We start from the raw sequence: 19,080 nt of genomic DNA on the forward strand, positions 1-19,080 counted from the left end.
ATGCTAGTTTAGGTTAGCATTGTGTTAGCTAGTTAGGTTAGAATGATTGGATATCAATTACTTCCTACTCATTAAAAACTGCATGCACACATTGGTTTGAAACTAGTGAGTCTTTTCTAAGAACTTAGAAAGGACTTTATACAGAAGTCCATGGCCCAATCAAGTTCTTCCACACCAAACTGGAAAACCATTCCTTCATGGACCTGGCTTTCTGCTGTGGTTATGTTGAATATTCACCTTATGGTTTACATCCAATGCCAATCCGCAGTGCTAATGATGTGGCCTATATGAGGACATCTGGAGGAAAGACCACAGAAAAAAAAATGTAAAGAAAGAACTATTCTTGGATGTTTATCTTATGTTATTTTTCCGTTGATAAAAACTGCACCTTTAATTTCATGTAGCTTCTCTTTTCCAATAAGACGTATTTGAAGCAGACAAACAATTGTTGTTCATGTGTTTTGGAAGACAGACAGAAATGCACACATACAGAACACACACACACATAGACACACAATACACATTACATACAAATACACATTGTCTTTTACAGTGTATAGGCCTTTGGGTCTGCACATATAGCAAAGAACACAGTGACCCTGCATTGCTCCATCATAGTCATGGTGAATCACACACACACACACACACACACGTACACACACTTTCCTGATGGGAATAAATTCCTTCTTTTGTTGTTGTGAGCAATGCTTTCCGTCAAACACTGCTCAGCAGGAAGGTCATTTTTGGGAAGAGAAATGATTCCTTCTCTCTCTGCGGTGCACAGTTTCTTTTGCTGTGAGCAGTTTTACTGAATCCTGGGGAATATTTGGCTGAAGTTCGAACCTTCTGTATGAGCTTTAAGGCAGTCAGGATATCAACATTTGTCATTGTTTGTTTGGCTCAGAGATTAAACCCTTACAGTCAGCAGCACCTGATCCATGTTCCAAACCCACATTGCTGGATGAAATATCACATGTTCAGGTCTGGGCCGAGAACAGGCCTGTGTAACTAATCCCTGCCCTCTGAGCTGAGGAGAGCTGATGGGGCAAAAAAAAAAAAAAAAAAACACCCTCAGACCCTTGACAACATGCTGGGAGACTTAAAACCCCAGATGGGCAGCCAAAGAAAAAGCAGCCCAAAAATCATCAGGTCTATTTTTTTTTTTGCTTTGTTTTACAATGACATGATTTGCTATGAGAACTGGAGATGAAGAGAAAGCACATTCCTCTGGTCTGAAGTCTCCCAGGGAATGGAGGTTAGGCTTCATCCTCTCTCTGTCTCGTCGAAACCATCACGGCTCCAGAGACTGACTGAGGTTTCTGTCGACTGTAGATTCCACAAAGACTCAGTCTGTTCAGGATGAAAGCTTGGGCTGTTTGAGCTGATGTCTCTGCTCTGGAAAATGACCCCTCCGATGCTTCCTGGGGGTGTTTACTATCTTCACATGAGGGCGGAAGCTATGGCGCAACCACCGCTGCATCTTTCCAACAAGACAAAGAATAAAAGTCTAAAAGGCTGAAGCCCCATTAGCAGCCCCGAGAGGCTAAAATGTTTATTGCACCAGACAAAATGAAAATACTGAAAAGAACAATGCCTTACCCATATGTTTCTTAAGTTAGTAAATTAGTTGTTTAGCAAATTACAAATTCACCTATGGATATCCACATCTAGTTTCATGGTAATCCACCCATTAGGTCATGAAATATTGTCACAGACCAAAGTTTCGTCAAGGGGAAATTTTGACCTGATTGTGGAGCTAGACAAAAAGGTTAGAGGTCACCAAATGTTTCTCAGAATCATCTTCGGGGGACAATAAATATTCTCACCAAATACCATGAGATTATGGCCAGTGGTCGTCCAGATGTCTTGCTCTGAACCAAAATGTTGAAAGACCAATATCGCCATCCTTAAGCTGCTTCATTAGAACTGCTTGTTGAATGGTCTAACAGCATCTGAAACCCCGTCTCTCCACACCTTTATGTCATTGCATTCTGGGAAGCTGTGCCCGACCATTTCTGTAACTTTCTGAAAGCTTTGAAAGGAGAGATGGCCTGAAAATGTCACGGTTTTCCCCATATTTAATGATTGTTGCATCTCCCACTTCTCTATGACAGCCAGAGGTTCAGAACAGCTATAAACACTTTCGTCATGATTGGAGAACACCTCGTATGAACTAGTTGTTTTCGAGCATAACCCAACTATGACTCGCAGCTAGCTGGAAAAACACTGGCAAAGGTTCGGGAGTTTGACATCATCCAAGTGCTAGTACAACCTCCAATGCCAGTAACAGATGATTGTTGACAAGTTGTGATGTAGGCTACCTTTCCTGTCAGACCTGGTGTAAAGTTTCTAATAAAGTAGCTTGAAAATGCTTGCTACTTAGTTTGCTACTTTGCTTGTTAGCTAATATGCAAGCTAACTGTATTTTGTATACATTATTTGCTTTTACACAGGTTCTGTTTTGGTGCTGATGAAACTGGATTTTCAACAGTTAGTCAACTTCCTGTTTCAACAGGTTTCAGTGTTTCTATCCGCAGAGCTCCTGCTCAGCAGCTCCCGACACTTTTAGCTGAACTGACGGCACAGTTGGGATACTAAAGTAGACATACACGTTTCTCATAAAGTTTACCATTTCTTCATACTGGGAACCATAACATAACAATGCATCCAAACAAACTTTGAGATAAACTGTTTAAGAAGAACTACAATGTACCCGGTTCGATTCCAGCTCGGGACCATCGTTGTGTGTAGTATCCCCTCTCCCACCTCATTTCCTTTATGTCTCTATTGCCCACTGTCCAAAAAGGTAACAATGCAGTCGTCCCTCCCCAGTTGTGGTGATTCCAAGGAAACCAGAAAAAAATGTTTCTGTCTTAATCAACCAGCCATTTTACTTTATATCCCATATTATGAGATTTTACTTCTGCGGTTGATGCTCTGGCTTCCAGGTGAGCTGCTTCCAGCAGTATGTTGCATATTAAGGTGATCGCAAAAGCCTTAGGTACAGTGTTGGTCACTCCATCCCCCTGTGCTCTCTGACTTCCTCCTGTCTCTGTCAGCCGTCTGAGATATACCCTGAAGCCCATAGCTCTGCTGTGCTGATGTGACTGGACAAATTAGCATTACTCCTGCTAATATATTCAAACTGCTGCCGAGCAGCTGCAGAGGACATTGAGCAGTATTAGAAATGATAGGCCTGACTGTCAGCGACGCTAACCACTCCTGAAAAGGTGACAGCACATTTGGCTGCTATTTGCTGGGGGAGAGAAAAAAATACCTACAAGTTTAACTTTGGGGCATTTTGATCTTTAATTCATACGGGATGTGGAAAATGTGTTTGGTCTATTCACATCTCAAAAGAGTCATTCTGACGAGAGAAACATTCTGCGGAGATCATCTCACGCCATCTCGCCTTCAACACTTTGATGATTTTGTACTTTTCTCGGTGCCAGCCTCCTCATTGACAAACTATCCTTTCATAAAAAGCTCAGGGAGGAACAACTCCACGCTGCTCCTGTCGAGTGCTTATGCACGCAAACGCTGAATATTTGAGGCGACTCCTGGATGTGTTTTATGCAGACAACATCTGACAGGCCTGAAATGAAGCCAGGGCAGATATGAAAGCAGGCACTGTCTGTCAAAACCAGGAAATAATCAACCCCCCCACATCCACCTCAGGGGCCCAGCTGAAAGTCATTAGCTCAAAACAATGTGCTGCTTCTACTGTTAGTCTAAAAAAAATAATAACAGTAATAATACTTAGGAGAATTACCATAACGATTTGAGAGGATCTCAATTATCTGGTGTGTTTTGAGCCGGGCTGTGGAAGATTGCAGCTCGGTCACTGTCAGGGGCGTGGACCGGCTGCACTGTAGGAATATTTAGGGAAAATTGGTAAGCAATTATGCTTCAGCCTTGATTGTAATAGCCAACTGTGATTACCCCTCTCTAATCCTATTAGCCTTTGTTTGAAACATGGGATGAAAAACATTATATATGAAAAGAGCATTTAAAAATCATAAAACTACATCCATATGCTTTAAGTGTTTGGCGAGACATCACAACTTCAGCTCAGTGTATTGATGTTGTTATAGCAAGTGGAATTTAAGTGACACAACACAACTCCAGTCTAAATTTAAACACCACACAGAAGAAATCAATATAAAAATCAAATATCTGTTTATCTGCAATATTACAAGTAAAAGTATAAAACACATTCTCACATAAAATCAAAATTAATATTTACATTTGATCAACCTGTGCTAAATACAATGAGTGAACATAATTTCTCCTGCAATATAAAGCAACAGTATCTACGTGCCATATTGTCATTGACATGTGGTCTGTATCTGGATATCTTATCTGGGTCAGGAAAAACACAAGTTGAAGCTGATGTAAATGCACACAGTATGCACAGCAATCACAAAACAATCAAAGGTCACTGGCTACTGTACAGCGTGCAGGACATAGGTCTTAGAGGTGAGCCAACTAGCACTGGTGCTAGCAGGCTTCTCTACTGGCTCTGATTATCTTCTTACAGTATAAAAGTGCCTTCGCACCAAACACACAAGATCTACTTTGCATCACAAACAAAAATTTTCGACCATGTTTTGCAGGCAAAGTTCAAATTCATTTTACTTTGAACATTGATGGGAGGCGGAAGTTATGGCGGTAACAATTTTACTGTAACGAAGAAAGAGAGGACAAAGGAGAAAAAATAAAGTTAAAGGTCCCATATAGTCTAAAGGTAGATGTCCATGTGTTGTTTGATTATAAAGCAGGTCTAAGTTCTATATTAATACTGTGAAAGTATCAAAGCGCTCAGTCCACAGAGAAATGCACACAGCCTGTATTCAGAAACTGAGCCTTTAAACCAGCCGTCAGGATGTGTATGACTTTGTGATGTCACAACAAAAAAGTCATCAAGCCACCTGGACCCACCATTCAACCTTGCAGGATTTGGTTTCTTTGAGTGTTTTACCTGAAATCTGCTATATTTTCATTCAACCTGTTGTTACTAGAACCCCAGAGAAAAGCCTGAGATGTAAAACAACATTGAGACTACAAATATATCTTCTTATGGATATGAAAACTTCATACAAAACACAGAAAAGGTGTAAAATATGGGACCTTTGATGCTGAATTCCCAGAGTTGTGTGATGCTACTCTGCAGTGAGGAAAAACTCTCAAGCATCAAAGAAAATGTCAAGGAAGATGAGGATATCATGTTAAATAATTGATTAATGCAGCAAAAACAGCCAGAGATATAATTTTTTTTTTCAAAACCTGGTGCCTAGATTACCCACAATACAACTGGATGTGTTATACTAGCAGGTGCTAATGTATCCTGCGGGATGTAGCCTGCAGCAGAGATGAGAAGCTTCTTTCTTTCTCCACACCCACAGATTTTTTTTTTTTCCATTTTCAAACATGTCGTCTTCTGACCTGACCGACGTTGACTCAAACTCATCTCAACGTTAGCTTAACTGTCTCCATCTGTCACACGACCCTTGCTTTTGCAGCTGGAGGCGCTCTCTCTATGAGCGATTCCTGCCTTGGTTTCCCTGACCTGAGATGCATTTGGGCAAAGTGAGAATAACAAGAGCAGTTGTGAATGTAAAAGGCCTGTGATCAGATGTCATGATCCAGATAACGTATCTATGCAGCGGCCCGGAAAACACATGCAAATAAACAAACACAACGTGTTTCCAGCGGACACAAGTGTGTGAGTGTGTGTGTGTGTGTTGGGGGGGGGGGGGGGGGGGGGGGGGGGGCCGCGGCATGAAGGTCAAATCCTAACTGCAGTGGCTCAGGTTCAAGTTCAACCCGTGGCCTTGTGTGCCAGATCACCCTCTCTCTCTCTCTCTCTCTCTCTCTCTCTCTCCTCTCTCTCTCTCTCTCTCTCCTTGTCTCTCTCTTGCTATCCGAATTAAGGCAAAAAATAACTAGTGATGAAAAGTGATGAACCTGCAGTAACGCACTTGTTATTCAATCCTTTTAACTTCAAAAGTCACAAATGGGCATTGAACAACAAGTCCCAGCCAGGTTCATCACTTTTTAGTGTCCCCTGGAAACACTTCCGTTGTGTTGTAGGACTGATCTGAGCACGTTTGTTTATTTGCATGTGTTGTGATTCTTTTGCGGCGCATGTGTTGTCAAATTGATGAAGATCTTTTCTGAATTTGCAGTGTGTTTGCATGTGTTTTCTTAAGTTGAAGTGCATTGAAATCTCAGGGCCACTGTATATTGGATACTAAAACATAAAATAGTGAAATATTGTTTTTAAATCCCAATCTATCATATACATCATTGTTGTTGACAGGCTGTACTCAAAGGTTTGATTTAGTCAAAAATGGATACAGGCTATTCAGTCAGAGGAGAAACCCAACAGAAAACCCAAATTCACATGTTATTCCAATGACCCTCTGGTTCAGACAGGAACAAGCCTCTCCCACAGAGAATTGAGGCTCCGAGGTTTGATGTCATCACGATACAAAACCTGGAGGTGGTCGACGGACAATAAATTACAGCCTGGCTTTGTGGACGCACAGAGTGCTTCTGTAGAAGTTTAATGTTTCGGTAAAGTTTTATTTCATTTCAGCGCAAAGCAGAAAAAGTCCTCCCATCTCCATAAAATCACCCTGAGTGCCATGATGCTGTCCACACTGCTGCTTCAGGATTTATCTCCTGATGACATTGTGAAGATTTGTTTTTTTGCAATCAATCACAAATCTAGATTTTTTTTTTTTTTTTTAAGTTATTTTTTTGGGCTTTTTGTGCCTTTAATGGACAGGACAGTAGAGAGACAGAGGGGGAATGACACGCAGCAAGGGGCCGTCCGATGCGGGAGTCGAACCGGGGCCAGCTGCAGCGAGGACTGTGGCCTCTACACATGGGGCGCCTGCTTAACCCACTGAGCTACACGACGCCCCACAAATCTAGATTTTAACAGAACTGGAATAACATGTGAATTCAGCTTTAGGGTTTATTTTCCTCTTAGTTTCTGACAAATGGAGCAAACAACAATCATAGTAATAATGACATTTCTATTTCATAGCGATCATCCAGACCGGCATGATGACCTCAGGGAAGCCTTCCTGTTTCTCCACAGCCAGGACCTCCAAGCCGGCCTTGGCAATGATGCTCTGCATGATGTCCAGGTGGCGGCTGATGCTGCTGTCGATGGGGTCCAGCTTGCAGCCCTGCCGCGCCATGTTTTCCTTCATTATGATGACTCCATTTGGACGAAGGCTCTTCTTACATCGAAACAGGAAGTTCATCAGGTCCTTGTCTGTTAGGTGACCTGAAGAAGAAGAAGAAGACAGGTGTGGAACAAAATGAAACAACTGAGAAACCAGTCCCTGTAGAGATCTTTGTTTCCAGTAGCTTTCCAACTAGTGTTCGCCAAAACCTGGCCAGGTAGATGTAGTCAGCAACACTTCAAAGCACATAAAAACAGATTATATTGTGTTATGCACCAGCTGATTTACTGCAATCTGGTGGTTACGACAGGTACTGACATAAAAGAAAGAGAAAGATGATCTTTCCATTTCTTCCCCATGTATCCATCCAAGCAAACCAGGCCAGAAGACCTTCTTCCCAGATCTTCCTGAAGGATTCTGCAGCACTCCCAGGCCAGATGAGATAAATAATTTCTCGAGCATATTCTGGGACCGACCAGGAGTCTTGTTCCATTTGGACATGTCCAGAACACACAGGGAGACGTCCATGATTGGATGTTGAACCCCTTCAACTCGAAGGAACAGTGAACAGCTGTAGTCAAAGCTCCATCTGGGTGTTTGAGATCTTTATTCTGCCTCTCAGGCTGAGTTCAGACAGTGTGCCTGGTTTTATTAGTCTTTCATACTTATCTGAAGTAGAGGTGTTCGGTTCATGTACAAAAGAAATTTTTAGCAACAAATTTCCAAATTTGTCACTGAATGAATCAGTAGCTTTTAGCAGTGAAGCTCAGATCCATGTTATCTCCTTGTTAAAAGCTTATTTAAGAGACAGTGAAAGCCACAGAAACAATAATAATCTGATAAGTGTCAGGTATGGTATGGTATTATCCCACATCACTGCTCACTAGTAAACAAGAACCTGATGTACTTGAACGTCAAACCTGGATGTTGGACAATCAACCGCTTGTGTTTGTGCCATAACTGCAACTATTCCCTCTCTTTTAGCTCTGTTTTTGGTCTCCACCACTTCCTGGGGGAAATATCTGGCTTTACCTGTGTCTGTCTGTTGTTTGCTGCTGAGCAGGTAGTGGACAGTGATCGAGAATGACGCTATGGGAGCGGAGGGAGTGAACCAGAACAGTCAAGTTGTGGTCCGGACAAATGAGCTGAAACTCACTGTCAAGCTCCATAAAGCTGAGGACGGCTGCAGATTCAGCTGATAGTTCTCTGTAGGTTTTCACACTTTCACACTGTCACATTGTTGATTTTTGTCTTATTGAAATGTTGATTACTGCTGCTTTAAGAAAATGTTGGTTTTGAATGTAATCCAGTTTTGCTAAATTGTCCAAAATTGAAATTTTGTCTGGAGGTAGGGTTGAAATAAGGAGAGTCCCTCTTCATTAACTCAACATGACACTATTCTGCAGGTCTCCAAAGGTGCCACTTCATTCAAATCTGTCAGACTGGAGACTGGGACGCCTCTCATACTTACATGCCACCCACTGCATCCAGATCACGTCGTACTTGTTTTTCGGAGGCGTGAGTTCTTGCAGGTTGTAGCAGTAGTAGGTCTCAATGCGATCGGCGTCGTCGCCCAGGTACTCCTCGTGCGCGTGGAGCAGGAAGTGCTCCATCATGTCCGCCAGCTCCATTTTCTCAAACACAGGAAGGAGGACACCTTTGCTCACGCGCCCGATCCCGGAGCCACAGTCCAGGGCACAGTGTGTGCCGGCCTTACCGGGACCCTGGAGGTGAAAAAACATTCATAAATGTTGCAAAATCCAGCTGTGTTTAGAGGTTTCATGAAGTAGGTAAAATACCTTAACTGAAGACGGTTGTTTGAAATGAAACTGAGGCAGTCATGAAAAATAAGGCCTGAATTTACGTCTCAAAGAAAACAAAATGTACACTTAAATTTCTATTTCCCTGCAGCATGTTATTACCATATCATATAGGGGTCCATACTATTCTCTGTGTTGCCAGATGTCAGGCCTCTGCACCTCAAAAGCACCGACACCACAAACAAGTAGACCTCAGTTCCTCGGGGCAGCAGAACTATGAACTTTACCACAGGGAAACAAAAAGCCTCCTCACTTGAATCACGCTGGTTTTTCTTCCTTTTCATTTGGTATTCTGACCTCACTCCAACCCCTCCACATCAGGGGCCCCGGTGTGTGATTGTATGAAAGATGGGGCCCCGAGGAGCTCCGTGCTTGTTACAGGATGCTTCCTGGTTTCGGTGAATTAGTGCCACATTGCTGTGTGTGCATGTAGCTCAGTTTAATCTGGATGTATTCTAAATCTTTTCCTGCCACACTTATTTTTAATGGAGATGTCAGGTTTAAACGGGAGCCTGTTCACAGCCAGAGAGGAGACTTTGAAAGACGATGATGTGTGGCTGAGCACACACTTGTAGAGGAGTTGTTGGAAGAGACTCTTATCATTCAAGATCTCTGCTTTCAAGTGAGGAGTTAAAAGTCAGTCTCAAACAAAAACCAAAAACTCAAACATCACCAACTCTAAAGCCTCTAAAGAAACACGTACCACACAATTATAAGATGGCATGAATGCTTTTAAACTTGATTATGTAATGCAGTGCAACATTTCAAAGGGTCACGTCATTGGGATAGTATTCTGTTACACTGCGTCGACTACAAGTCTGTGTTCAGCCACACATCATTGTCCCTGGCCGTGAACAAGCGCCTGTTTAAACCTGACATTTCCATTGAAAGTAAATGTGGTATAGGAAAATATTCAGAATGCATCCAGATTAAACTGAGCCACAAACTTTTGGTTTAAATTAATTTTTTTTCATATCCTCAAGCCTACTGTAGTGTTTACAAAGCGAAATTGCCAAAAGTGCTGGTTCAGAATTTGATCTGTGAATTTTTCCACTATGTTTTATATTTTCTAGATAAATCAATTCATCAAAAATTATCAACAGATTAATGAACAATGAAAGTCATTTGTTTTCTGCAATGATTGTCAGTGAAACTTATATATTACTATATATTTTCTTGTAATAAATCAAACTCTGTAACCCATCACTGTCTCACGACAGACAGAACTTGAGTGCAGAGAACAGAAAACTGATATTTCACATAATAAATGTTCTGTGTGAACCAGTAGTCCTGTATGAACACTGTGACACAACTGAGCTGTGTTAAATCAGGGCTTGTCATGTTTACATTTGCACCAGTGAAAAAGTGGCCACTTAGTCATCTGTAAGTCTTCTAAAGCATCCAGTCTTAGCAGTTTATAATAAGACCTCCTGTAAAATTGATCCTGTAAATAGCCCAGTCCCTGTGCAGAACCCATTCCCCTGAATTAGCACTCGGTCTCTACAAACATCTAAAAAAAAACCCTCCTAACGTCAAACCTGCACGCACATACAAAAGTTCAGATATACTGTATATAAGGTTTGACATGTAGCTGGTGCATCAGCATCAGCCAGTTATACACCACATTGTGATTTATGAAACAATAGTTCATTTTTAAAAAGAAAAAATTTAGAATGTTTTACTTTTCCACTGTGAACAAATTAGTGCTAGTAAAAATGACCATAGTACAAAGTGTTTAACAGCTGTTGGTTCTGTATGGGTGTTTATGGGGCCGGCATCAAGTCTGTGCCACTATTAGAAACTCGCCTCCACCCATACAGTCAGGACGATGAGCTCCTCGGCTCAAAATAGATCCTGACATGTGCATTCACAGATAGCTACAAGAGTGTAAATTGATACAGTAATGGACAAAACTTTACTGTGGCTTCTGATTGAGTGATGGAGCAGCAGCAGAGCTTCAGGTTCCCCGCAGAGACCGAACCTTTCATCTACGGTCAACTTGAATGTGAGGTAGTATTTTGTGTTTCTCAGCTGGACTCACCACAAACCTCTTCAGAAATTGCCGGGAGCCCTCCAGATCAACGTTGGAAATCTCCACAAAATCTCCCATCATGCCCTCCTCTGAGGCAGGCACGTCCTCATAGAACTGCTGAGCTCGGTAGTAAAACTGTTTCTCTCCTTTGATGTACTCACAGGTGACCGGGAACAGCTTCACTGTAAGGACACGTGGACGGACAGAAAGAGAAGTTAAATATTGAAAACATTCTCAATACTTGTCATTACTCTTTAAAAAGACACTAAACACCAGGATGAACAGTACTACAAACTAAACTAAAGCTCTGAAGACTCTAGAGGCCTTCTAGAGGTTCTTTAAAACGCAGATGACAAAAGTGTCGCCAGTGCATGTGATAATATCTGCATCTGCATGAATCAAATGTTTCAGCTTGAAATGTTACTGTTCCTGAGGCTTAATGTCTTAAAGGTCCCATATAGTATAAAGTTAGATGTCCATGTCTTGTTTGATTATAAAGCAGGTCTAGGTTCTATATTAACACTGTGAAAGTATCAAAGCGCTCAGTCCACAGAGAAATGCACACAGGACTTGTGTTACTTTGTGATGTCACAACAAAGCAGTCACCAAGCCCCGCCCACCTGGACCCACCATCCAACCTTGCACGATTTGGTTTCTCTGAGTGTTTACCTGAAATCTACTACATTTCTATTCGATCACTCAGCCAATCAGAAGAGAGGCTCAGCGCCTCCTCTCTTCTGATTGGCTCACCGACCTGTTGTTACTAGAGCTCCAGAGAGAAGCCTGAGAGAGGAGATGTAAAACTATAGTACACTGAGATGGTTTTTGGTTCTTAAAATCACAAATATATCTTCTTATGGATCAGCACTTCAAATAAAACACAGGAGAAGTGTAAAATGTGGGACATGTGTATCAATCTGAATGCATCTTATGAGTCTTATCAGTAATGGGGCTACAAATGTAAGATTTGACCTGTGGGTGGCACTACAGCTCAAAACTCAAAGCTCAAAAGGGTTCATCCTCTTGGGAGCATGAACATGCAGAAGGGGTGTTTCTATACACTGTACTTATATTAACGATAACGTTACATTGTTTCATCTGGTTGCCTTTTCACCATCCATTTAGTGTAATTGTTTATTTTCTTCACCTTTTTCAGTTATGTTTACAGACTCTGTCTTCACCGCTCTACATTTGTATTTAAATCTAATTCATTTACGAAAAAAGAGACAAAACACACAGTAAACTTAGTTAAAAATTAATTTGGCTGATAGCTTTAACTTTTTTTTTTTCAAATTTTCTGTACATATCATGATAATATTGTTATCGTGAATTCTTTTGGCCACGACAATTTTGTAGTGAAGTCCATGATTTTAATCTTTCGATATTTTGTCCTGAAGGTGGCGCTGACAGTGAGATCGATGAGATCTTCTCTGGGTGAGATACACAACAAATTTCATTACAACCTCACCAGCAATTGTTGAGATATTTTAGTGAAGACCAGACTCACCAGTCAGCTAAGATCAAACAGCAAAAACTTAACAATGGTTAAAGGTGATCCCGAAACGTAAAGTTACACTAGATATTACAGCTTTAGGCGGGTAATTAGGAACTAGGACCTGGGTATTTGTAACAAGACACACAACATGACAGTGGACTGTTTTGCATGGAGAGGATCTCTGTTCACAATCTCAAAGGACATGTAGAATGATAATTTGATTACCAGAACACTATAAATAAGAACATGCTGCGCTTCTCTTACACTCTGCTCAGCTGTTTTAAGATATAAGATAACATGAAGGATTGTCTGCATCTAAAACCCCAACGGTTCTCAACTGTTGTGTATATTCTATTGAAAATGCTCAGACATGTGCTGCACTACTATACTCTTCTTTTGTAATATGATGTCAATGACATACTGTGACATTAAGGAACTTAACACGTGGATTGTTAAACTATCCCAACCTTTCACTGCCTCAGTTCTGCTGAGCTGAAATAAATCCTGCAGAATGAACGCAACATTTCCGAAGGCTTAGACGACACGTTCCTGGCGTACAGGGGGTGAGGGGTTGGGGAGGCGCGGGTCACGGGGGAACGTCCATCTGCTTGTCAAGGATCTCCAGTGGCAGAATTCATGACACCATGGTGAAACACTGAGAGGGGGGATTTATTTCCAGCTGGACCCCGTCCTCCATGTTAGAAACATCAGGACGAGGCAAAGAGCCAGGAAACAGATTGAAGTCTCGCTGAAAACAGGGTGTAGAAACAGAAAAAATCATGCTTCTTTATGATATATTTCAGGATTTCGTCCTGGCATCAGGTTTGATTGGAATACCTAGAATGGGCAGCTACATGTCATGTGACCCCCTGGGGAAGCTTTCAGAGGAAGGGTAAGTATAGAAACATGGAGCAAGACTGAGAGGGAGGGAAGACTGTCTGACAACGAAGTCGTCTGCCAAGGAAGAGTCAATCTAGTGCCACCGTGATCATCTATCTCTCACCAGACCCGCTGATAAGAGGCTGCAGAAAAGGCTGACCTGACCAGAATCCGAGACATGTGATCAAGCGATACAGAATCTGAAGATTCATGTTTATTTCCGATGTCTTTGGCCCAAATTTAACACCCCTCCAACATGTGTAAAGTAGAGTGGCAAGAAAAAGTAAGTGAAACCTTTAGAACTACCTGCATTTATGATCAGATCTTCATCTAAGTTACAATAATGAACCAACAGAATCTATTTGAAATAACAAACCACAAGTCATTGTGTTGTCCTTGTCCATACTGAAAACAGCATTCAAACAAAAGCCAATTGGAGTCAGGAGTAAATATCAATGAAACCATATTGGAGGTGTGGGTTAGAGCTAAGTTGAAAAACGCTTTGAATTTGCTATCATCTCAAAGATCTTCATCATTCAAAGTCAGACAAGCTTTCTATAGATGGAGGTGATTCAGTTCTGTGGATACTCTCCATGGAAGTTGACGTCCAGCTAAGATAACTCCAAAGGCACAATGCCGAATGATCAGTAATGTAACTAAGAACCTCAGATTAACAACTAAAGACTTAAAGGAATCATTGGAGCTCTGTTCATGAGTCTACCATTTAAATCATGGTGCACGGCTGCATGGAGCATCACTGCACCAGAAGTTTGCCAAAGAGCACCTTGACTCTCCATCACATTTCTGTGAGTAAGGTGTTTTTTGCACTGATGAAACTAAAGTTGAACTGTTTGGGAAGAACATGCAGCATGGTTTAAAAAGGGCTCTGCATACCAACATCATAACATCATACCAGAGGCGAAGTAGTAGCATGCATGATTTGGGGCTTTGCTGCCTCTGAGCCTGGACATCATCAAGAAGAAGAAAAAAATCCCAAGTTTATCAAGGTTTCTTCCAGGATCATATAAGAGTGGCTGTCCACCTGCTGAAGCTCAGGGGAAGCTGGTGATGCAGCAAGACAATGACCGTAAACATGGAAGAAAATCTACTACAGAATGACTTCAAACAAAGATCGGATCCAGTCAGAGTCCAGACCTTAATCCAGTAGGCTAGAGACGCTGTGGAATGACCTCGGAGAGCCGCTCACACCAGACATCTTGAGAATATATGAGCTGAAGCAGCTCTATAAGGAAGAAGGGTCCAAACTTCCTCCTGAACACTGGGCAGGTCTGATCAGCAGCTACTGGAAGACCTGGTTTCAGGGTATTGCTGCCAAAGCAGGTTCAACCACTCATTAAATCCAATGGTTCACTTACTTTTTTTTTCATCAGCACTGTGAATGTTTAATGGATGTGTTCAATAAAGACCTAAAGGATTGTAATTGTTTGTGTGATATAATTTTAAGCACATTGTGTTTGTTTATTCTTGTGACTTAGATGAAGATCAAATCACATTTGATGACAAATCAATGCAGAAAATCACGTCATTCCAAAGGGTTCACAGACACTTTCCTGCCACTGTATATTTGTTTTAGATTTGTCATTTTCTCTATTGAGACATAAAAAGGCTGATTTATATTTCTTTCAGTCCATTTAAAACTGTCATGGCTGTCCGTAAATAATCCGACTGGAGCCCTGTGACTGTCATGTATAGCGTTGACTGACATGAGATAGTGCTTTCATGCTTGACATGCCATGCCATTAATGGGCCTTGTATCAAGTTAGAGGTAAGAAAGTGAGGCGTCTTTGAGCCAGAATGGACAGCGGGTGAGGATCTCCTGTTTCTGCAGCTTGTGCTCTCATGATGGACAAGTGCGCAGCCTGCAGAGGATTAGGTTCAACTCAAATTTACAACCTTCAACAATGAAGAGTACTATCACAATGTTTGTTGGTTCACTCTTAACTGAGGAAGGATCAGGCTGCACTTGTTTCCTTTATATTAAATGAGAGAATGAGCAAATGTACAGTGGATTAAGGGTTAGGGTCACTTGTTACACTACAGCTACAATCACATCACATATAGTCCAGCCCTAATATCCTATCATTCATTATGAAGAGTTGAAACATAACACTTGGGTTTCCTGTTCATATCTTAAAGCAAAAGTAATATTTTGTTTGCTTGAAACTTTGGTTCCTTTATTTTCTAGATGTCAATGTCATGTCTGTGTTAAGACAGAGGTGGAGTCAGGATGCAGCCTGTTCAGCATAAAGAAGAAAGAAGCAGAGGGAAACAGCTTGTCTAGTTCTGTCCAAAGTTTAACAATACATCTAACACCTCTAAAGCTCATTAACATGTTTCTCCATTGCTTAATCTATACACAAACACAAATGTTTTAGAGGGAGTTTCAGTAGTGGGCTGTATGCCATGCCACCCATCACCCTTCTCTGTTTTTTTCATAAAAAGTGTTGATTCATGCAAACAAAAGGCTCTTTCTTAAAGCCAGACTACAAACCTTTTGCTGAGCAGTGACATTCAGGTCATGACAGGTCAGCAGTCTATCACAGGGCTGATATATAGAGACAAACAACCATTCACACTCACATTCCCACCTACAATCAATTTAGAGTTATCAATTAACCTAAACTGTATGTCTTTGGATTTGTGGGAGGAGGCTGGAGTACCCAGAGGAAACCGCGAGGAGAACATGCAAACTCCACATAGAAAGGCCTTGGCCGGCCAGCAGGTTCTTCTTGCTATGCCCCTGCACCACAAGTCACTGGCTGCAGAGGCAAATGTGTTCACACGCGTGCACGTATGTAAACGAAATTTACACTTCGCAGGGTCATAAACTTTAGCCAGCAAGTTGGATGTTCGCATGCATCTACACTTTGTTGACATTAGCTCACATTAGCAGTAGCCACCATAAGCTCCAACCAGACCAAGCAAGGCTGTAGTGGTCCAATTCCTGAGTGTTTTTAATTTCATTTTACTTTTTATTACTTAACCTTTTTGTCCTATCCAGTAGTACAGTAGAGACCACTGTAGTTTATAATAAGGATAGAAACCCCCAGAGACATATTTCTGTTTTTTAGTAAGGGTAGTGGAAGATACATTTTGTTACGGAGAACATAGGACAGTTTGAAAAGAAGGCAGCACCTCATCTCTTTATACATGAACCTGACACTTAAACCCAATCCAAATTAGTGTCTGATGTTCCTTATAGCATTACGCGTGAGTGATAGTAACTGATACGGCTGGAAGTTTCTGTTATGTTGTAAGAAGTATAATCCATATGTGCCTTTGTTCAGTGGCTCTTCATTAGCAATTGCAGTTAAAACAAACTTACATGGTACTATTTACACTTTAAAGAAATATATACTTCTATAACAAGGCATTATCAATAGCATGAACGCTGCCTGTAACTGTAAGATGATATTTGATTTGTAGCATGTTAAACCTGAGTATCGGCTACTAAAGAGCCCAATACCAATAAATAATACCTTTAAATGAACATATTGGTATTTAGCAGGATTTATTTACTTTATAGTACTGTTGACCACTTTCCAAAGTGCAACATCTTCCTGGTGGCCATTCTCTTCCATTCCTTTCCCCACGATTTGAAATTTGGTTACATTATTGTGGGTAAAATAGTGTAGACTTTTCAAATTAGCATCAAATTAAACTCCTTTAACTTGGTAATGGATTTGTGGCTTTAACTAAACTAGAATAATAGTATATTTATTGCTGGGGTGCAAATTCCCTGTATGTTAATGTTCATGCCTGTCAGAGCCACTGCAGAAAATAAATAAAATATAAATCAATTAATAATTTACTGTATATGGTATGTTTTGAATAACAATCAGCAGCAATGCAAAATAATTTGTCGTCAACCAAGATATGCAAAACCACCAGTGTGCTTAATTGTCAGCTAAGCCCAATACTTAGTAGAGTCAAGGGTCAAGAAAAGGTTGTAAATCTTGACCTTTTGACCTTTTGTGAGGTTGGAGCTTTATGTCTCTTACCCAGAGGAACCTTCTCCAGCAGGTACAGGTAGCTGGCGAAGAACTCGCTCCTCAGCGTGTGGTGCAGGTGGAAGGACATGCTGTGGCGGCACATGGTGTCATCGGTCTCCTTCCAGCGATCCCTGAAGGCTTGATGAGCACCCTTGTACTCAAAGTTGGGCGATGAGGTGCCGCTATCGTCTTCAAGTGAAATCTCCATTTCAGCCGTATGAGGCGATGTTTGAAAGCCAGAGGGTGTTTGACTGAGCAATGGTTAGAGGAGAGTAACACACAGTGTTACGGTGCCTGTTTGGGACACTGTTTCTCCAGCTGCTGCTATATCTGTCTAGCTGAGCGCTCAACACGTCTCGGTCGGCGTTCAAGTGATCAGCAGAGATCTTTTTCACAGGGCGGCGTTCAGGACGTCCCACCAGATTTACAGATCACCTGCTAGAGACACTGACTTTGGAGGACTGAAGGAGGGGGTGGGGGTGGGGGTGGAGACATGGAGGGAGATTCCTTCTGTCTAAAGACTCTCAGGACCAACAAGCATGCTCAAAGGTGACTTGACTTCAGGCTGCAAGTTCCAGCAGCACATGAGAGTCCAACCTCAAGCCCTTGCTGCCATATGATGTGGTGCTAAAATTAGCAACGTCTTCTCAAGTTTGTATACATGGCTCCTGTTCTGTACTAGCACAGTTCTTCACACATCAGTCATCTTATTCCCTTAATACACAGGCCCAAACTGGACATTTGAGGGGTTTGTTTACAATGCACAATAAAGTAATTTTGGTTTCTCTTTCTGAGGGTGAAAGAGAGACAGATGGAAGTCAGTCTCATTTCAGTGTGTTAAGTATACAGCTGAAGTGAGTACATGGTTAGCCTAGCTTAGCATAAAGACTGGAAGCAGTGGGAAATAGCTAGCCAGTTCAGAGCAAAGCTCAAGAATGCAGTTACATTATGTACAGTAATTCCCAACCAAAACCACAAACTGACATCTCTGTTTGCACATGGGTGAAACAAATGATAAATTTCATGTTAATCAGTGAGGTATTGGTAGGTGTATTTTTGACCTTTGACGTTTGACCTATTCCTCTGTGCCACAGAGCTCCATGAACACACAAACTGTATTTTATTTTGACTCCCACACACACCATGCTGCTGCCCCAAACACACACTGGAGCACCAAATGTGGATTTAATCGACGGCTGAAAATAGTTCCCAATAAATACACTACTTGCTGAGGTTCAAATTTTGCCTAAGCTTCTCAGCGATGAGGTCTAACCATCTATGGGTGCCACTCTTACTGACCTCCTTGCCCTTTGACCTCAGGATCAGTTAAAATAGGTCAGAGACTTATCTAGCTGTTAGCAGCTGCCTTTCTTGACCCAATATATAAATGGATAGGTAACATGTTTAAACCACAGTGGTTGGAGATGATGTCTGTTTTGTTGAGGAAAACACAACATAAGGGTTGTCTTTAAAACTGGTACAAATATTATACTGTAAAAACAAATGACCTACACACAACCAGAAATCCTTCAGTTACTGACCAGGGAATTATGGGGTGCCGAATGTAAAATTTTGGTTACAATTTTTCAGCTGATATATTTTGAATATTTAGTTCACTTTCTTCACATTAAGGTAATTT

General features: G+C 41.5%; 1 protein-coding gene across 1 annotated transcript; it reads right to left on the reverse strand.

The window, feature by feature from the left end:
* Positions 1-4,162: 4,162 nt before the first annotated feature.
* ntmt2 (N-terminal Xaa-Pro-Lys N-methyltransferase) lies at positions 4,163-17,828 on the reverse strand. Its single transcript, XM_056377675.1, has 4 exons — positions 17,451-17,828; positions 11,064-11,236; positions 8,674-8,926; positions 4,163-7,303 (listed from the first exon to the last, which is right to left on the reverse strand). The coding sequence occupies exons 1-4, from the start codon at positions 17,647-17,649 to the stop codon at positions 7,047-7,049; spliced, it is 882 nt and encodes a 293-aa protein (XP_056233650.1). The 5' UTR covers positions 17,650-17,828; the 3' UTR covers positions 4,163-7,046.
* Positions 17,829-19,080: the final 1,252 nt, after the last annotated feature.

The sequence above is a fragment of the Seriola aureovittata genome, chromosome 6 (genome assembly GCF_021018895.1).
Source record: "Seriola aureovittata isolate HTS-2021-v1 ecotype China chromosome 6, ASM2101889v1, whole genome shotgun sequence".
Lineage (NCBI taxonomy): Eukaryota > Metazoa > Chordata > Actinopteri > Carangiformes > Carangidae > Seriola > Seriola aureovittata.

Bases quoted from the DNA above. Each gene is read 5' to 3' on its own strand.
- ntmt2 (XM_056377675.1), bottom strand. From the start codon at position 17,649: ATGGAGATTTCACTTGAAGACGATAGCGGCACCTCATCGCCCAACTTT. The intron at 11,237-17,450 runs GTAAGAGACATA...GTGTCCTTACAG, and splicing joins GCTGGAGAAGGTTCCTCTGG to TGAAGCTGTTCCCGGTCACC. The intron at 8,927-11,063 runs GTGAGTCCAGCT...TTTCACCTCCAG, and splicing joins AATTTCTGAAGAGGTTTGTG to GGTCCCGGTAAGGCCGGCAC.